Genomic DNA, 19,330 nt, shown 5'->3' with positions numbered 1-19,330 from the left:
TGATTGGTTAACGTAAAACATTTCCTGATCAACAGAATTTCCTTTGTGTTTTTTGAAAAATGACTTACGGTCGATTTTCCGTAACTCATTTTCCGAATTTTTCACTTCAAAGAATAAATACTCAAATAATTTATTTTATGAATTTAATATTAATAAAATATTTTAATATCATTTTAATCAAATATTAATTAAAATATTTAAAATATATTTATTAATATTTCTAATAAATATTATATTTTAATATTATAATAAATAATCAATTATTATATATAATAATATAAGATATTATATTTTTATTTTAATATATAATAAATTATTAATAAAATTTATATTATTTTTAATTTCATAAAAATAATATTATTAAATTATTAATAATGACTAATATTATATATATATTTAATATTAATATAATAATCTAATAATATTTTATTTCAATAAATACCAATATTAATATTTTTATTAATAAATTATAAAATATATTTAATAATAAATAAATTATTTTAATATTTTAAAAAATAAATTAAGTTTTATGATAAATAATATTATTTTTGTATTTAATATTTGTAATAAATAACTTTTAAAAAACTCATCAACTAGTGGGAAAAATGTTTAAACAACATCTTCCAAACATCGTAAAACGTTTTCCAAAAATGTTTTTCAAAAAATGTAATCCATTTTACGGAAAACGTTTTTCAGAAATGTAATTCATTTTCCAAAATTCATTTTCCAGAAAACCAATTACAGCCAAACAACATACACTTAGTTATTAATTTATGTTTTACTATTTCATTTTAATTTGGCTGTTGCATTTTATTTTCATTGTATGTTAGTCCCTATTTGTTTTTTTTTTCCAAATTTAACATTTTATTCTCATTTACTTTCAATTTGATCCCTAGTACGTATGAATAATTTGATTCTAATTAATGTTAATCCCTTTTAGCTTAGAGTAACACTCAAATTTAGGGTTTAGATTTTAATTATAGCTTTTAGTAAAAACCTTAGTTTTTAGATTTAATCCTTTAACTTAGTTAATTCACATTTTAGTCCTTATACTATTAATTAGGTGAGTATTTCGATCTGGCTCTCACATTAGATCCCCGAGGGTTCTCATCAATTACTCAAATAAAAATGATAAAAATTAATTAGGTTTAACATTAGATCCTTTACTTTAGGTTAAATTTTATTTTAGTCATTTAATTTAGGGAATATTCAACTTGGTCCTCATATTAAATGTCTGAGGGTTCTTATTGATTATTCGATTTTAATAATCGGTTAAAATTAACTAGGATTAACATTAGAGACAAAATTTTTAGGTTTAGTCCTTTAAGTTCTTTGAATTTCATAATTTGACACTCTAAGTTATAAAAATTACCTTAATTAACCATTTAGTTAATTAGATTTAATAATGAATTGTCTGATTATAAAATCAAGGAAATGTTAATTGTTTTAGGTAATTAATGGTTTATCATCCACCATTGCTTGGGGGTGACTATTATTAATTTCCAAAATAAATTGACATCCTTTTCAAACCCTGCATCATATTTCTTAAATTAAGACAATGTTCATTTATTGAGATCGATAATGAAGCTTCTGCTTGTGCTTGGGGTGGTTGTTATTGGTCTTGGTAAATCAACATCCTTTTTAAAATTTGCATACATAGTGAATTTTAAATTAAATAACCTTTTGATCTCAAAAAATTCCAATTTTAAAATATAAGGTAATCGATTAGGTACCAATTTTGGGCGCTGTGTGGGTGGTAATCGTTCCCCCACACTTAACCGTACTCCCCAATTTGATTTCTGATTTTGTAGACCAAAACTGGGTAGTTTTGATAAAATAAAAATATTTTATTAAAATTACCTATTTTAGGTGTTCCAATCACACCTTAAAATGATTGGTGACGACTCCTCAAACTTTTACAAATCATTTTCCAACCATCGTCGATAATTGACTTTTCACCCGAAAGCCGGATATCACAGTTTGAATCCTAAAATTGTGGGTGAAGCAAACAATGTTGGAAGAGTGGCCCCATAGTCGACATCCACAGTATCTTATCAAAATTAGTCGACCAATAAGTCACATGTCAATAGCTATACCAAATATAATATATAAATATTAATTATTTAGATAAAAAACTAAATAATTAGAAAATTTCAAATATTTAAGGGGGCTAAATGAAAATTTTAAAGTTTCTAAATGATAATTTCCCAAAATGCAAGGAGTTCCGCCAATGACCATAAACAGTTAATTTCAGAGTACTTGGAACTCATCGATGGAAACGTTGTCAAGGTTTAACTGAGATATATGCAACCACAAATTATTTAAATTCAACTATATAAAGTTGAAATTTTGTTGAGCAGAACTCATGCTTGAACTAAATGTCAAACCAAATTCAAGTATTTACTAGGTATTTATAAAATTAAATTACTGCTTTACCCTTATATATACCCGTAAAAGTAAGCTCTAAACTGTAAATTTTGCTATTTAAACAATTGTATAATATACATATAGACTTAATCAAGCCAAGCTCAAATAGTTCAATTTCACTTCAAGCAAAGCTTAAAGTTCTATTATACTATTCAATCAGGTTTCAAACAATGAATTTCAAATCGAGTTTGAGCTTCTAAACTGTTCAAACTCCATTAAAACCCTATAAAAATGCACCTCAACTGAATGATGACAATTTGAGATCTAATATTTCTACTCTTTGTACACCATTTCTTTAGTTGAACTACTTGATCAAAATAGGACTGGCATTTCTAACAAGTATTAACTCTTAGGTAAACAACTCTGTATATTAACAAAACCGAAAAATGTTCAACAACAAAATTAAGCAGTTTTGAAGTGTATACAAACCCAGACATTAATCAAGATTTATTCTAAATAAAAATCCTAGATATTCAAAATAACTGCATATTATCATAAATAAACCCAAACTCCCCACAAAGAACCTAGTCCTTTTCCTTAGGGGAACCTTGGACTCCAATTCCTTGGGCTTTGCCTTCTCCACCGCCCTGAAAGAAGATGATCAATGTGAGAACTAAGACTTGTGTAAAGAAAAGAACCAGAACAGACAAGGCGGAATAAACAAAAAAAATGAAGAGTGAGAAGCATGATTGAGAGAGAAATAAGTTCCCAGGATAGGTGATTCATAGGCAATCACATTGTTCAACAACCTTCAGCACAGAACCAGAATTAATGGTAATGAGTATTGCTCTTACAAACATGCAGGTACACATGTTTCATGAAACAACTACATTTTACAAGCTTTCTCGAAGAATTTAATCATGAAAAGGTAACAGGTAAGTGCCAGTAAGTTTTAGCTACATGTTTCCAGTTCCATCCTCGTGCACAAACAATCACTATTACAAACAATCACTATTACAAACATCAGACATGATAAAATTAAAGGAAGAGAGAAGAACAAGTGGGAGCTGGGATGAAGTTGTGATTGCGTTTAAACCAAAATCATTATAGAGTGCCAGCCATTGTATATGCCACGCATATTATCTCAAAACTATTAGATAGATATGAGATCAAAACAGAAAACACCCCTACTGGCCTTATGAAAGAAATTTTACAAAATTTATTTTTAAAAAAAAATTGAAGTCCCATTAAATTTGGTTGTCATATGTCCAGTACAGCTTAGCTTCAAAAACATAATCAGAATAAAAGCTAAGTGAAGAAAAACCAGACTAATATGAAGTAGATTCTAAAGATACAATGAATTCCAAAAGATCCCTTAGCCCATCTGGCAATATGATTCCAATACTAACTGTTTCTTTCTCATGTTATATCCTCAGCAACACACATAAGACAAAACTGCAGTTCCAAATTCAAATACCAGATCAGTTGTTACATCTTAATATTTTCCTTGCAAAATCAAGGATAATTCTTCCTAATAAAAACCCTTCAATTTGACTCACTCTTGGGAGCTTACTCTTTCTGTTTCCTTTCCGGGTTCTCATTCCAGAATATCACAAAGCTTAGTATCCAATAACACCAGACAGCCATAAAACTTTGAATGAAAAGCTTCTTTCTTTTTATCATACAATATCCAACACAGTTCAGATTAAACCCTAAAAAAACTACTCTGAGTACTAAAGAAGTTGAAACAAATTAACTAAAAGCCAACACAAATAAGTAAAGCATAGAAAATAAAGAAAATGGTTACTTGGAAGCAGCAGAAGATTCTTCTTCAAGCCAATTCCTTATATGTTTAACGTTGCGTCTAAAGATAGCAGCCGATTGTTTAACGTCGCTTCGCAATAGAAGAACCACTGCGCTAACGCCTGCCACGGTTAATATGAAGTTTGTCAATGCCATTTTCTAACCCTAAAAAAATGGTAGAATTTTAGTGATGAATTCAATTGCAAGGTTTTATAATTGGGGATTTCTTTTTTTTTTTTGTAATTGCTGTTAGGGGCTGGATTAAGCTGGACCCTTTAAATTAGGTTTGAGTCTTGGCCCCTTTATTATTTTATTGGGCTTTCAGCATTTTAATAATTGAGGGTCCATTGCTTTTTCTAGAAAACCAAGATTCATAGCTTAATTATAAACAAGTTAAAGATTATAAAATGTGATTAATTAAGATTTTTTTCTAAATCAAATGTCTTATTTAGGGATGACAATTTAACTCAAATTTGATGGTTTTTGACCTGACCCAATCTGATAGGATCATATATATATATATATATATTTTTAAAAAATTCAGGTTCGGGTTGGGTCGGATTTTTTAAAGAGGGTGAGCTCGGGTCGGTTCGGGTGGAGGGTAAAAACCCCCGACCCTAACCAGAGATGATAATTTAATTTTTTTAGAAAATTATAATTTTAATTAAATTCTTATTTTATACCGGATCAATTAAAGTCGGGTCAGATTTATACTCTAAAAATTCGTGTCAGTTCGGAACCGAATAAAGAATATATATTTTTTGGGTTGGGTCTGGTTAACCAAAAACTCGGCCAGTTGCCATCCCTAGTCTTATTCGGTGGAATCTTGGTGGCTTTGGGGGTTTAATAAAAAATTTTAGAGGTCAAATGAAAAAGTTTAACAAATTTGAGGGACTGAATGTGAATTTTAAAAAATGTGAGGATCAAATTAATATTTTTCAAAATATTTTGGGAGGCTTAATATTTTTTTTTCAATATTAAATTGTATTAATAAAAATATTAAGAATTATTAATATTTCATGAGATTTTTAAAAAGAAACTAATTAAAATTCTTAAAAATATTTTAAGAATATAATATAAATTTCTCAAAACTTTAAAATGCTATCACCTAAAGTTTTTTGAAATCATTTAAAACTTTAAGAATATAAAGATTTTTACCTTAAATCCCACAGTTTTATCTCATAAAAGATACCTGACGTTGCAGTATTTTCCTTGCAAAATAATGGCATACGAAGGCTGCTCTCAAAGGTGCTACTATGATCTTGTCTACTCTTAAATTGATTTGAAAGAAGACAGATACAGGTTGTAAAATGGAGGCATATAGTAACATAATAGTGAAAAGAAAGTGGAGGGTTGGGCCTCTAAGTCTAATCTGTAGCAAAACCTGTTTAAATTGCTTTAAGAACTTGATGAGATGGTGAAGTGAATGTGTAGGCCAAGAAGTAGCGATCATAATAATAAAAAATTCAGCATTTGTGCTTTTATCCAGCCACCTTAAAGAGCAAAGAGAACAAATCACCCTCATTTCCCTGCTCCTCAGTCTTGGAAAAAGTTGATTTCATCCTCTTGACATCTATAAATTCTGGGTAATGAAGATTGAATTATACTTCAACAACGTGCATCCATGAACATGAAGTTGCTCAAAGAAAACAAATGCATGTCATGGAAAGGATCAGTTTGTCTCATTTTTCATGACAGATGTGTATTTTTTTATACTGCTTTGAAGAAGACACCGTTTTGATTGGAACTCAACAACAGTCAACATTGCTTCTAGATGATAAAAAGGTCCTTCCACGAGAGAATTTCCTAATTTTCTTCTTCTTGAATAGACAGACGCCATGACCATCAATGAGGTTGTTAAATTCTTCTGTTCAAGCTTTTACTTCCATGACCAACAGAGAAATCAACTAGTATTATCTATTGGGAGTTTTTGCACTTTTCCAATTTTACTTGTAAATTGTAAGACCCGTGATCTCCTCGGATGATTTAATGGTGCTTCATGCGAAGCACTAATCCCACATTGAAGAAACATTAATGGAAGGAGCGCAAGAGTGGTTGTATAAATAAGAAGCAGCTGGCCCCATTACAACATACTTACCTGGACGGGGTCAATGGGTGATCAATAAGGCTCATGTCCTAGGTAAGAGACTTCCATTGCACCTAGGAAGGGCTCTTGCCTAAGGTCTCCTCAAAGTAGGAGAGCCTACGTTATAATTTGTGGCAGTGGGGGCTTGCGTCCGCGCGGCCCCTGTCCAATTTTAGTATGAAGTTTTGGAAAATTATCTTTTTATTCGATAAAATATACATGACTAGCATTAGCAGTGGTATTGATGAAAATTGATTAGAGAATAGGCTTGAACAGTAAAATTTAATGACATTATAATTGATGGTCATATGCTCTGCCTTGTGAAAGAAAATTTTGTAATTTTATCAGCTTGTAGCAATGTTGAGTTCAATCAAAACAGTGCCTTCTTCAAAGTCCAAGATAGACCAGATTATGCTTGACACCAAGCAGTATAAAAAATACACATTTATCATGAAAAATGAGATAATTTGATCTGTTTCTCCTCATCACATGCATTTGTTTTCTTTTTCACTCCTTGTATCAACATTTCTCTAGTGTCCGGATGATGACACAAATGTTGGTCCATACAAATTAACTTCAACTAGCTCAAAGAGTTTAGAGAAATTTGTTGAAGACAAACTCAATGGTAATTTGTGGCTCTTGCCAATACAATAAGCAGAACAAAATAAAGTTTTTACAAACGCATTGTTCAACAGTGGTTTTAAGGAATGAAGTTGATAGTTAAAGATGCTTAGGGAAGACAATTAGGTGGAGAACCAATAAGCTTCATATAATGTAAGATTGGGACTCCATAAGATTAGTGCTGTTCTCAAATTCTCAGGCCATGTTGCTCGTCCCAAAAATTATAAATAAAATAAAAGGTCCCTAGAACCAGAGCAGTCGAGATACTGAAAAGTCTTCTTTGGCATCAGAATCCTCCTTTTGCTTTCTGAAAGATGAGCCAAAATTACAGCAATAAAGAATGATATAAGAATCATTGGCATGGATCTGTTTTGGTATAATATGAATACAAAAAGAAAGAAAAATGGAAATCATGGGGTGCTTTATACTGAAAAACAAGTATAACAAAATGCGATATTGGCACGACTCAATCAGATTAAACGACTCAACCATTTTTGAGAGATTTGATTTGACTGAACCGTGCCAACATCGAATTCTCGATTCAAGATTGCAGCCAGAAGTACAGTGTCTGGACATTGATGATCAATGAAGCAGAAATTGCAGGTAAAAAAAGGAACAATGAACATCATATCAGAAAGTGGTATATTAGTATGATAAAATATAAAATGGCTGGGATTCCCAAATCTTCGCTTTATATAGGAAAAAAGAATGAGGTTTTTGTAAAGAATTTTTCAAAATTTGATGCAAATAGAGAGTTGGATTTGCTTCTGTTACACCTAATTTGCTAAAAGAACATTAGGTGGAGGACCCTCATTTGATAGAGCTAATTATAATTTGCTTCGTAATCATCAAAGCATGCACCATCATTGCTGATGATCTTGGTACGTTAGGAAAACAAAAGCCATCTCATCTTGCAATTTTCAGGCAGAAATTTAGGTTTCTCTTTTCGATGAAAGCAGCCATACTTTGTATCCATATTAACGTATTTTATGAATGAACTTTGCTGCTTTATTTTTTCTTTGTAATAAAGATATGATAAAAGGACGTTTCTTTCACTAATCGAGACACAATCTAACCTAACTAATTTGTCTGGGTTTCCTTTACAGGTCGGCTACGTTTTGGATTTTGGATTCTTCACTAAACATGATAGCCATGTTTTGCTCTATTTCTTTATATGAAATATCTGACGAATGAATCCCTGACCTGAGTTTGCACTTTGCACCATGAACCTCTTTTCTTGTTTTGCACAACACAACACTAACCATTTCTGTTCGGTCGTGAAAATTAATCTGCCACTTAAGAATTCATGACAATTTTTTTATTCAAATGTGATATTCCTATTGGCCTAAATTATTGGAAAATAAACTGCTTTAAATACGGTAATAATAGTTTTCTTTAGATTTGTACAGGTTTCATTCAAATTTGAAAGGATCCGAAAATATTGTAATGGGCTTGGGTCCAAGCTTGTCATTTTTAATTTTATAGCATATTGTTTTTTGTTTTCATATTTATAAATTTATATCATATGAATATAGAATATACAATACTATAATGTTATATTACAAATAGTGTTAAGTTTTTTGTGTTTCAAACTTTAATAAAATTTAAAAAAATAAAATTATTCAATGCTAAATAAAAAATATATGCATGAACCAAGCAACCTAAGTGGTTAAAGAGATGATTGTTAGAGGACCCGAATTCGAGCACTAACGATTATCAGGGTATGTAAGCATTCATTGTCAAATGATTGAGAGTCGTTAAAATAGAGCGTTACTCAACAAATGGTCATGGCGCTTCGGAAACTCAGAAGAACGTCTTTGGAAGAAAGTAATAGAAGTCAAATATGGATTCGAACAGCCCGCATTGTTGCCAAAATCAGATTCAAAGAGGAAACTGTCCTGGATTTGGAGAAGTATCTCATCTTCGTTGAGTCAGAACGAAAACCCTTTCTACACCAATTTGAGATGTATCGTGGGAGACGGGAAAAAAATGAACTTTAAGGAGGATTTTGGACTGATGTCCCATCTCTTAAACTTTCGTTTCCTCATATTTTTCAATCTTGCCATTAAAAAATCTGGAAAAGTGAGACTTTGGGCTTTGGATAAATAACGTTTGGGTATGGAAAATAGAACTAGGAAGGATTTTATTTGACCTGGAAGTTGGAGTATGGAATGATTTCATGTCTAAAGTGTCCATTTTGCCTCAATGGACAGCCGTCAATGGGTTGGTTCTTCAAATGGTTCTTACTCCCCGAAAAGTTTATGTATCAACGTGGTTAGTGACGATGAAATGAAGGATCGGTTTTGGAAAATGGTTTGGACGAACCTAGTCCCACTTAAAGTTGAATTCTTTGTGTGAGGGTGATGCAACAAAGAATCCCGTCTCTTGTTGAATTAAATAAGAGAGGGGTAGTGGATGTGGATAGTTTACTTTGTGTTTTGTGGTAATGGTTTATGAACTTCATTTTTTTTTGTTAAAATTAGTATTTACCGTAAATGATTTATTTGAATCATGAAATTTATCAAGTTTTGGTATTGATTTGAACCTAGAAGTTAAGTTCAGATATCTAACTGGATTAAAAAAAATGGCAAATTAAGTCTAAATTTAGATATCTGAATAAAAAAAGTTTAAGTATCAAATTACACCTTTAAACCAAGTTTAAGTGCCAAAATGTATAATTCCTTTGTATGTAATGCAGGCTGCTTGATAGGTCCATATCTGAGCCTGCCTTCCTAAGTAATTTGAGAAGAGCCTATAAGTTCGAGCCTCAATTTGTGCTGGGTAATTAATGTTGGTCTGATTCATTATTATTGGGTTAATAAGGCTTGTTTAAACTTTAATGCCATCTTCTATGGAGTCTTAACCAGACAATTACACGATGTTATAAATTATATTGTTAAGATTCTTTATTTTAATATTCTACTCGGTAGGTTCCACTGTTTTTGCCTAACCGATAAGGCCATTCACTTTGCCATTTGGTGCTGATTCCCCTAACAATTATAAAACACTTGTTCAGGCTAGCGGTCCATGCATAAAATCATACAAATGACCGACACTAAATTAATATCTATAAATTATAGCATGCACTTTATTTCATGGTGTCCAATTTCTTTATGTACACATGTTCCAAGAAAGCATAATCTTCTGTACAAGTTTTCACATCTTACAAAGTTTTTCACAAATAATTGGAATATTGGTAAAATATTGCATAATCTTGTACATAAAGAAGATTATTCTCTTAATTATTTATTTGAGGGACCACAGCCTATCTAGAATTCCCATGTTTAACTGAAATCTCTTAATTAACACAGAATAAAACACTGCTCTTTAGCGATTATATAAACCCACTCTCTCTTATCTTCCTACACAATACTCGGTACTTGCCAATTGCCATTTGATTTAGTGATCTGAAATCGAAACGCAACGCAGGTATCAACATGGAGTCCAACCGCAAAGGCAGGGGGTTCATCAAGGCGAAGCTGACCCAGCTGTACCAAGCGGTCAAGCTGGCGGCAGCAGCCATGCAATGTATTGCCAAGGTCAATCCAAACCGGGGTTCTACAACAGCTTCGGTCGACTTTTGAGTTTGCCGGTGGCAGAAGCCACATCTGATTCAAATTCCGAACTGCGGCTTTAATTCCATTTCAAGATGGACTCGACTTCACGACGGAGAAGTCATCTGCAACTCAATTCGACAGAGAGTTATTCTTAATTAAAATACCAGAGTCAATTTTTAACTCCACCAGACAAAAATTTGTGTCCTTTTATCTTTGTCCTACTTTTCGTTCCACAAAAAATGACAAAGAGAGGCAGCTGTATACACTTATTTTCGTCCGGATTTGTTTTTTATATATATTATCTATTTTATTATATATATATAAATATAGTAATATAGTATAATTTTTGAAAATATTTTTGAAAAAATATAATATATAATTTTCAGAAAACGGTTTTTTGAATATATATATATATTATATAGTTTTTGAAAACATTTTTAAAATAGATATAATATATAGTTTTGAAAACATTTTGAAAACACTTATATATTATATATATTTTTTAAAAATATTTTGAAAATATATATTATATAGTTTTTTTAAAAACATTTTGAAAAATATATAATATAGTTTTTAAAACATTTTTGAAAACTTATATATATATAGTTTTTAAAACATTTTGATATATATATATATATATTATAGTTTTTAAAAATATTTATTTATTTATTATTATTATTATTTATTATTTTTATTACTTATTTTTTATTTTTGTTTGTTTTTAGGTCCAAAATTGGGGTCTAATAGATACCCAATTAGGATTGGGCCTGACCTAGCCTAATCCTCAAATTAGGGTTTACACTATCTCAAGGATTAACGACCCGCAGGGTAGGGAGCCAAACAGTCAACGCCCAAACGACCAGCGCATTTTCTAGCCGCACCAACGGGACTGAACCATCCCGAGGACACCTGTATCACGAACGGGAAGATCGAAACAAGCAACAACCCACATCCTGTTATTTTCGGGAGCCAAACAACCAACACCGGGGCTATAAAAGCCCCCGGTGAGGCCAACAGTGGAAACACAGAACCCACGGGAACACCGAGATCCATCAACTAGCAACAGAACCAATAGAGGATTCGAACATCAAAACCATCAACCACAAACAGAACATCAAACCAAGATCGGGACACCAACAACGAAAAAATAACCCAAACAACCAAATATCAAAAGCAAACACACACAACAAAAAAACAAAGGAAAAACCAAACCAACAGTCACCGTGAAACAGTGAAGCAACGACGAACATGTAAAGTCTTTCGGCTTAGATCTATGCCGATTCAGTGCGATTTAGGGTGATCGGGCTTGGGATTTGTAATCAGGGGGTTGAGGGCTTTCGAAGGAGGCTATCTGTTTTTTTTTCTGGTCGCCGAATGTGGCAACTGGAGCGACGGCTATCGACGGTTGGCCACCGGAGTGGTGGTCGGGTTTCCACCGGGGATGGGGAGAGTTGAGAGGATGAGAGAGTTGTCTATTTTGAGAGAGAGGTGAGGAATGAATGAAATGTGTTTTTTTTTGCTTTTATACAACCCGCGCTCCGACCCTCGTTTCGACCCGATCCGGCCAGAGATCCGCATGTTTTCGAGTTAGAAAGGGGAGAATTGTGTTTTGGTCCCCCGTTTTTGTAAACATTTTATTTTGGTCTATCTATTTCAATTTAAACCCCAAATTCTTCTTAATTTCACCCTCTGATTTATTATTATTTCAATTCGATCCTTTGTATGTTTTATTTAATTTTATTTTATCTTCTCTTATTTTATTTTATTATTTAATTAATACTATTTTTTTAATATATATATTCTATTTATTTCTTATTTATTATTTTTTACTGTTTCTTTTTCTTTCTTTTTTTATTATTACTATAATTATTATTATTTTTTTATTTTACTTTTTTATATATATTTTACTACTTTTAGATTTTTATTTTGTTTTCCACACATTTCATTATATGTATATATATATATTATTCTTATTTTCTTTTTGTTTTATTTATATTTTTTCATTTTGTTTTATGTTTATTTATTTTACCATTTTATTTTATTCCTTATATTATTTATATTTTTTCCTTCTTGTTTTGTTTATTATTTTTATATTTATCATTTTCTATCTTAATCTGTTTTAGCATTTCATTACAAATCTGACATTTCTATCTTTTTAAGGGTCTTCGTTTAAATCAATCAAAGGTAAGTAATTCGAATCGAATGTTTCAAATTTTAATTTTAATTTTTTTTTATTTTTTCGCAATTAAGACAATCGATAAATTAATTGATATCGAAAGGGCGGTACAAGGGTGATGTCGCGACCATCTTTTGGGTGGGTCCAGAATTGGGCTTCGACTTAGGAAAATGAATTGGAGTCGCCACCGATCATTTATTTAAAGATAAATAGGTTGATCGGATACCATATTTCTTACATGATCTGCATCTTACCAAAGATGTGTCGGATTCGGGAGTCGGTTACAGTCAAGGAAGGGTTAGCACCCTTGAACTGCCCTTTCGGTACTACGCAATTTTCAATTATCTTTAATTAAGAAAGTTGTAAATTTAAATTAAAAGGTCAAATACGATCCAAAACTTACCATTGATTGGTTGCAAATGTACCCTTAAAAGTCAAAAGACGAATTAGAGAAAAAATGAAAATAAATAAAATAGAGAATGATAAAGGAAATAAGGAATTCAATATGAAGATAAAAAGACAAAGAAAATAAAAAGGAATAAAAATACAAATAAAAATAGAAATAAAATTAAAACTAAAAACATAAAATAATAAATAAAGTATTAATAATCTATATACAAGTAAAAAAAATGAACATCAAGAATAAAAAAATGAAAATAAAAAATGAAAAATAAAGTAAAAAGTAGAAGAAAAAAACGAGCATATATACAATATAATATAAAAAATAATCAAATAAGAAATAATTAAGTAAACGTGTAAAAATATTGATAGTATATATTTACATAATAATAAATATAGTAGAGATATAAAATATATATACAAATATATCGATTAAAATAATGAAAAAAAGTAATAATAACGAATAAAAAACAAAAAATATAATTAAATATAGATAATAATAAATATATTACTTAAATAAAAAAATAGAAAAAAAAATAAAACGTAAAAGGACCGAATTGATTGAAAAGCAAAAGTGGGGATCAATTTTAGGAGAAATTAAGGGTGATAATGGAAGAATTAAAGCAAGGGGACCAAAAAGTGAATTCTCCCCTTTTATATTCAAAACACGCGGGTTGTAAGAGGCTGGGTCGGGTCACAGTTCACAAAACTGGTTACTATATATTAATACCCAGGAAAAGCCACCGCGCCGCCTCGCCGGCCGCCGTTCATCGGCAGCGAAACTCGAAAAAAGTGTGATTTTTTAAAAGCTCTTCATTCCCTCGGTTTAAATACGTGTTTTGTTTTTGCAAAAAAGCCTCTAGGGAGCGTAGATATGAAATTAAAATTTCGAAAACTCCCTTTTGATCATTGGCTCAAACCATTTTTTGTTTGGTTTCTTTTCGAATCAAAGGGAAAAGAAGACTACATGTAAGCAACCAAATGACAAATAGGTAAAAAGTATACATTTTCTCTTTATTTAGCTTCGAAAAATTACAAGGCTTGCTTTTCGATTTTGCTCGTAATATTTGTGTATTTTTCTCCATGAATCCCGTTTTGATCTTTTTACACTTATTTATAGTACAAATAGAGGTCCTATTTTTAGTCTATTTGAATATTTGATTCAATGTAAAACACTCTGCTAACATTGTTGTTGGTTGCTTTGAGCGAAACGGCTGGCGTTGGTGGCATGTGGCCGTGAAATCTGGAGGTTGACCGAGGGACTCGGTCGAGCATCGTGAGCAGCGAGGAATCGTGAGGCGTCGCTTGGAATGCTAGCTGGAAACCCTAGCTCTCGTGCATGTTTAGGATTCAGGTTGGACTTGGGCATTCTGTTGGGCCCTATATAATTTGATCATGACACAAAAAATAAAATAAAATAAATGTAAATATGTGATATAGTTTGTAATAATATTAAATAAAATAAAAAAAGAGACGAAATTAGGTGTCTTCAGCTATCCCTCTTTGCTCATTGTCGTGTAACGAAAATAGAGCAAATATTAAAAGACACGAATTTCACCCATATTGAATGCCCTCTGTCGTAGAGTTGAAATATGATATTTGTCAAATTGAACTGGAACATGAAATGATTCCCTCGTCGCGAGGTCAAGTTGAACTGGAAGCTTTTGAGCACGATATTCTTCGTCGTGAAGTTAAAATAGAACTTAAAGCTTTTGGTGAGTGGCCTCTGAATCGTCTCCTGGCTCATGATACTTCGTCGTGAAGGTGAAACTTGACCTGAAGACTTTGGTGTTGTTGTATTACAGATGACTCCTTCGTCGTGAAGTCAGATCAATCTTGGTTTAAACATTCGACTGGAAAATAATTCTTTGATTCCACCATGTGGTTGATAGGCCTTCGAGCTGAATGAGATCGAACTCGAAAGGTCTTTGTTGACAGATAGCTTTTCTCGACTTAAACTATGCTGCAAATGATGTGCCTTTGAGCTGAGCGAAACTGAACTCGAAGGTTTGGTGTTTCAAGAGAAATATTTTCAAAGGTTTTTTTTGTGTGTTTCAAGAGAAACTATCTCAAAAGAAACTATCTTGAGTGAGACGAAATTTGTTTAATGGAAAACAGATTCAAAGATTTTATTTCAAGGAAAATTGTATCAAGAGAGACAAAATTTAGTTCCAAAAGAAACTGTCTCAAGGGAGACACAATTTGTTTCAAGGAAAGCATATTCAGAGATTTTATTTCAAGAGAAACTGTCTCAAGAAAGACAAAATTTGTTTTACGGGAAAATGTCTCAAGAGAGAAAAAATTTAGTTATAAAAGAAACTGTCTCGAGAGAGACAAAACTTTGTTTCAAGGAAAACAAATTCAAAGTTTCTGTTTCAAGGGAAACCTTCTCAAGAGAGACAAAATTTGAGAATATGTCTCAAGAGAGACAAAATTTGTTTTAAGAGAAATTGTCTCAAGAGAGACAAAACTTTGTTTTGAGTAAATTAGTCTTGAGCGAGGCGACCCCTTGTTTCGAGAGAAACAATCTCAAAGGTGATCGATAATCTGCTTGTTCATGCATGTTAAAGAAACCCTTTCAGAAGCTTTAATCGTTGACTTAAGGAAGTCAAATATGTGGATGGCATATTTGTTGTGACACTAGATCACTTCATCGGGCATGATATCCTTCTTCGTGAAGTTGAAATCGTGGATGTCTCATTTGCTGTGAAATTGAGCTTTTAATTGGATGTTTCTCGTTGTGAAGTTCAGATCCACACTTGTAAATTGCACTTCTTTTGAGTTCAATATCTTTCGTTGAGAAGTTGAAATTGACTCTAGCATGAATCTGCAAAATTATACACATATGCGATGCTCTTATGTATGCCTAAAATGTATATGCGAAACATGTTATTTTAGAGTTTGGAGAGAAATCTCAATCTCGATGACTCTGGATGCTGGAATCTTGAATTTCTGATTTTGACCTTGGATAATATGTTTAAATCCGATGTTGATCTGTGAAGGGAATAATTGCGTGAGCAGTCCTCATTCTCTCATTTTGTCTTCATTTTCACCAAGGTGTATTCTTGCAAACCTCAACCTAAGACAATTTATTTTCCTTGCTCCAATAAATTTTTCCCTAAAAATTTGGCTTCTCATGCCCTAGTTTCAATATTGAGCTTCATAGAGATATTCGTTGATTTCCAAGACATGCTTCCAGAGAACTCATCTTGTTTGAAAATGCTTTTTCTTTGAATTTTCAAAATTTTGAAAAATATCAAAATGAGTTTTGAAAAATATTGCCTCCTTCTAGGTTTCACAATTGAAGTAAATCATAAAATCAAATTTTATTAGATATCAAAATAATCAAATGCTCTTTTAATCTTTGATAACTGTAAACCTTTGACAAATATCAAGATCAAAAAGTTAGTTTGGAGGTGGGTTATTAAGGTTTGTTTCATCGATTCGGTCATCGTGAAGATCATGGTATACCCTTTTTCTTGATTTGACATTTTGATCGAAGGCGAACAAAATGACACAACTAGCATAATCAATGGCTAGACCTTTCGGAATACTTCTATTTTAGTTATCTGAAATCTTCCATTTATTCAAGTTTTGTAAGCTCCTCTAACAAAGGTAGTGCAGAAATATCGGTCTAAAAATGAGATTCTTGAGTGCTCGTGTGTATTTGACTATAACAGGTGTCCCTTGACTCCCTTAGTCTATTTTTACCGAAACTCCTTATTTAAATAAATTTAATTCACCGTTGTCTGGCTAGCTGAATCCATAAAGCCAGGGCGTTTAACCAATTACTCTAGAGGGACAACTCAATATGTAAATGCCTCATGTTAGCTGAATCTTATCCATAAAGCCGTGGCGTTTACCCAATTGCCTTAGAGGGACAGCTCAAGCTTTATTGTATAGTATAATCACCTTTATCAGGCTAGCTGAATATTACCCATAAAGCCGGGGCGTTTAATCAATTGCTCTAGAGGGACAACTCAAGCTTTATTGTAAATAATATTATAATGTGGGTATACGGGTCCGATTTCTTAAGTTTGTTAAGAAGAACCTGTTATAGTCTAGGTGTTTTTGAAGGTAAGAAAATCTCATCGTTAGAGTTCAATTCCCAAGCAACTGACCTAAACTAGATTCACCTACTTGACCATTCCATCTGAGAAGATCATGATCATCACTGAACGTCTTAAACAAAAGTATAAACCAATTAGTTTTGCAATCTCATGTGCTAGTTGCCCCATTTTGTTCGCTCCTAACACATACCTGAATACCAAACCTTTGATGGACTCTTCATGAGAAGAGAAAACTAGCTCGGTCCCTGTAAGAGAAGAGCGTGTAGTCTGATGTATCTTTTAAATTAGGACCATGGGGTTTTTGCTTTGCAGGGTTTAATCTTGTCTCTTGTCATTTGTCAAAGATTTTCAACCTCAATTATTAAAAAACTTTTAATTGAGGTGATATTCAAGGAATTCAAGATTAAAATTTGCTTATTTCCTCATAATGAAGCATTTAATTTAAAATGTTTGAACGTCAAGTGACTTTTGAACATAAGAAGCACAAAAGAGAAGCAATTTCAAACAAGATGAGAACACAACAAAACTCCTAATGGATGCCCCAATCAATTCGATCATAATACCTCATTACTCATTGAAAGCCAATGCCCCTGAATCGATCTGATCTTGGACCTTGCGTTTCAATGCCCCACAGTTCTCAGTGGTGTGCCCTGAGCTCCCGATATGATAACTGCATATGGCGTTAATATCATGGCCTTTAGGATATGGGGCCTCTCTAGGTTTGGATTAAACTGGAGTCACAAGATTCTTCTCAACTAGAGTTGGGAGCAACTGCTCATATGTCATTGGGATTGGATTGATATGAGTCTTTTTATGGAAGACATTATGAGGTCTAATCCCTAAATTAGTCAGGTAAGATTCCCTTTCGTTCATTGGTTCTCTTTGAGTTCGTTTAGAAGTACCGGATGGTACAACTGCAGTGGTTGAGATCGTAACACCTTTGTTAGCGTTGTAGGTATTGATATTGTTGATCTCTCGCTCTTTGTTCTTCATGGGAGACTTCTCACTGGAGTCAATTCCCTTAATTTTCCTTGTTTTATAGCTAGCTCGATCATCTCACCAGCCATAACTAGATCTGAGAAAGTTCCCGATGTAATTGCCACCAGGTGCCCGAAGTAGGGCGTCTTCAAGGTCTGTACAAACAACTTTCTAGTTTCCTTTTCATCCAAAAGTGGATGAACTTCTATAGACAGATCCCTTCATCTATGTGCGTACTGTCAGAAACTTTCATTATGCTTCTTTTCCAGGCTCTGCAACATAACTCGGTCTGGTCTCATATCATTGATATGCTTGTACTGTTATAATAAAGACTTGGCTAAGTCTTTACATGTCTTAATATGAGTTCGGCTGAGCTGGTTGTACCACTAGATAGCTGAACCAGACAGACTCTCTTGAAAGCAGTGAATCAGGAGTTGGTCATTTCCCTCATATCCTGTCATCTTCCGACATAACATAGTGATGTGGGATGAGGGAGAACTATTCCCATTGAACTTCTTGAACTTAGTGACCTTAAACTTTGGTGGAAGCACCAAATCTGGAACCAGGCTCAGCTTAATTGCGTCCACTCCATAATAATCATGGTCCCCTTGGACCATCTTCATCTGATCTTCCAATATCTTGATCTTCTCCTCCATCTTCTTTGTCTTATCCTCCTTGTCAAAATCCAGGATATGATAGTCTTCCGGATGATTGTCAGTGTTGGTTACGGAAGCTTGTATATTTGCACCAGATATGGCTTTCCCCTTGATAGCAGATGAGTCCACTTGTAATCCGGGTAAGATCCCAGATGAGACAACCACTTGTGGGGTTGGTGGTATAGTGACTCTTTCAGATGAACCTGCCCCTAGTATACTGGCTTGTTGGAGACCGGACAACTTGGCCATAATTTAATCGACCAAGGACTCTTGGTTCTTCTTGATGGACTCCAGGGTACTTTAACTGTTCTGAGTCATCTTATCCTCCAGTTCTTTCTGTAGTTTTGCCATATTCTCTTCGATTTGTATGATTCTGGCCTCCATTCGCCTCTTTTTCAAGCAGGTGTTATGCGGATGGGGTGTGTCCAACACTTGAGGTGGTGTATCAAGTATTTATTCCTTTATTTTGAAATATTATTTCGTTAGTTAATGTGAATGCAAAATATGTCTAAATGCATGATGCATGAAATGTCTGAGGCATTGATCCAAAATATGTGTCTGTTATTATGAATAATCCTTATTGGGGAGAAAAGTGTTTTATTTTTTAAGAGACCAAA

At 32.7% G+C, this 19,330-nt stretch overlaps 1 protein-coding gene, 1 long non-coding RNA gene and 1 other non-coding gene across 3 annotated transcripts; 2 read left to right on the top strand and 1 right to left on the bottom strand.

Moving 5' to 3' along the window:
* Positions 1–2,694: 2,694 nt before the first annotated feature.
* Positions 2,695–4,365, bottom strand: LOC120121716. Its single transcript, XM_039141022.1, has 2 exons — positions 4,175–4,365; positions 2,695–3,014 (listed from the first exon to the last, which is right to left on the bottom strand). Exons 1-2 carry the CDS (start codon positions 4,324–4,326, stop codon positions 2,864–2,866), a joined length of 303 nt encoding a protein of 100 aa, XP_038996953.1. The 5' UTR covers positions 4,327–4,365; the 3' UTR covers positions 2,695–2,863.
* On the top strand, positions 3,368–3,699 carry LOC120121717. The gene is made up of 2 exons (XR_005516012.1): positions 3,368–3,427; positions 3,480–3,699. It is a non-coding gene; the product is annotated as an uncharacterized LOC120121717 (long non-coding RNA).
* A 1,895-nt stretch (positions 4,366–6,260) lies between the features above and the next one.
* LOC120121738 lies at positions 6,261–6,422 on the top strand. Its single transcript, XR_005516013.1, has one exon. It is a non-coding gene; the product is annotated as a U1 spliceosomal RNA (small nuclear RNA).
* The last annotated feature ends 12,908 nt before the right edge of the window (positions 6,423–19,330 follow it).

The sequence above is a fragment of the Hibiscus syriacus genome, unplaced genomic scaffold (genome assembly GCF_006381635.1).
Source record: "Hibiscus syriacus cultivar Baekdansim isolate YM2019G1 unplaced genomic scaffold, ASM638163v2 tig00110378_pilon, whole genome shotgun sequence".
In the NCBI taxonomy this organism is placed as follows: Eukaryota; Viridiplantae; Streptophyta; class Magnoliopsida; order Malvales; family Malvaceae; genus Hibiscus; species Hibiscus syriacus.
The sequence above is the reverse complement of the archived record's forward strand: the minus strand, read 5'-3'. Positions and strand labels throughout refer to the sequence as shown.

What these genes read in the sequence shown, in the direction of transcription:
- LOC120121716 (XM_039141022.1), bottom strand. Translation starts at nt 4,326, where the DNA reads ATGGCATTGACAAACTTCATATTAACCGTGGCAGGCGTTAGCGCAGTG. An exon ending in GAATCTTCTGCTGCTTCCAA is followed by an intron (nt 3,015 to 4,174) that starts GTAACCATTTTC and finishes ATCTTCTTTCAG; the next exon opens with GGCGGTGGAGAAGGCAAAGC.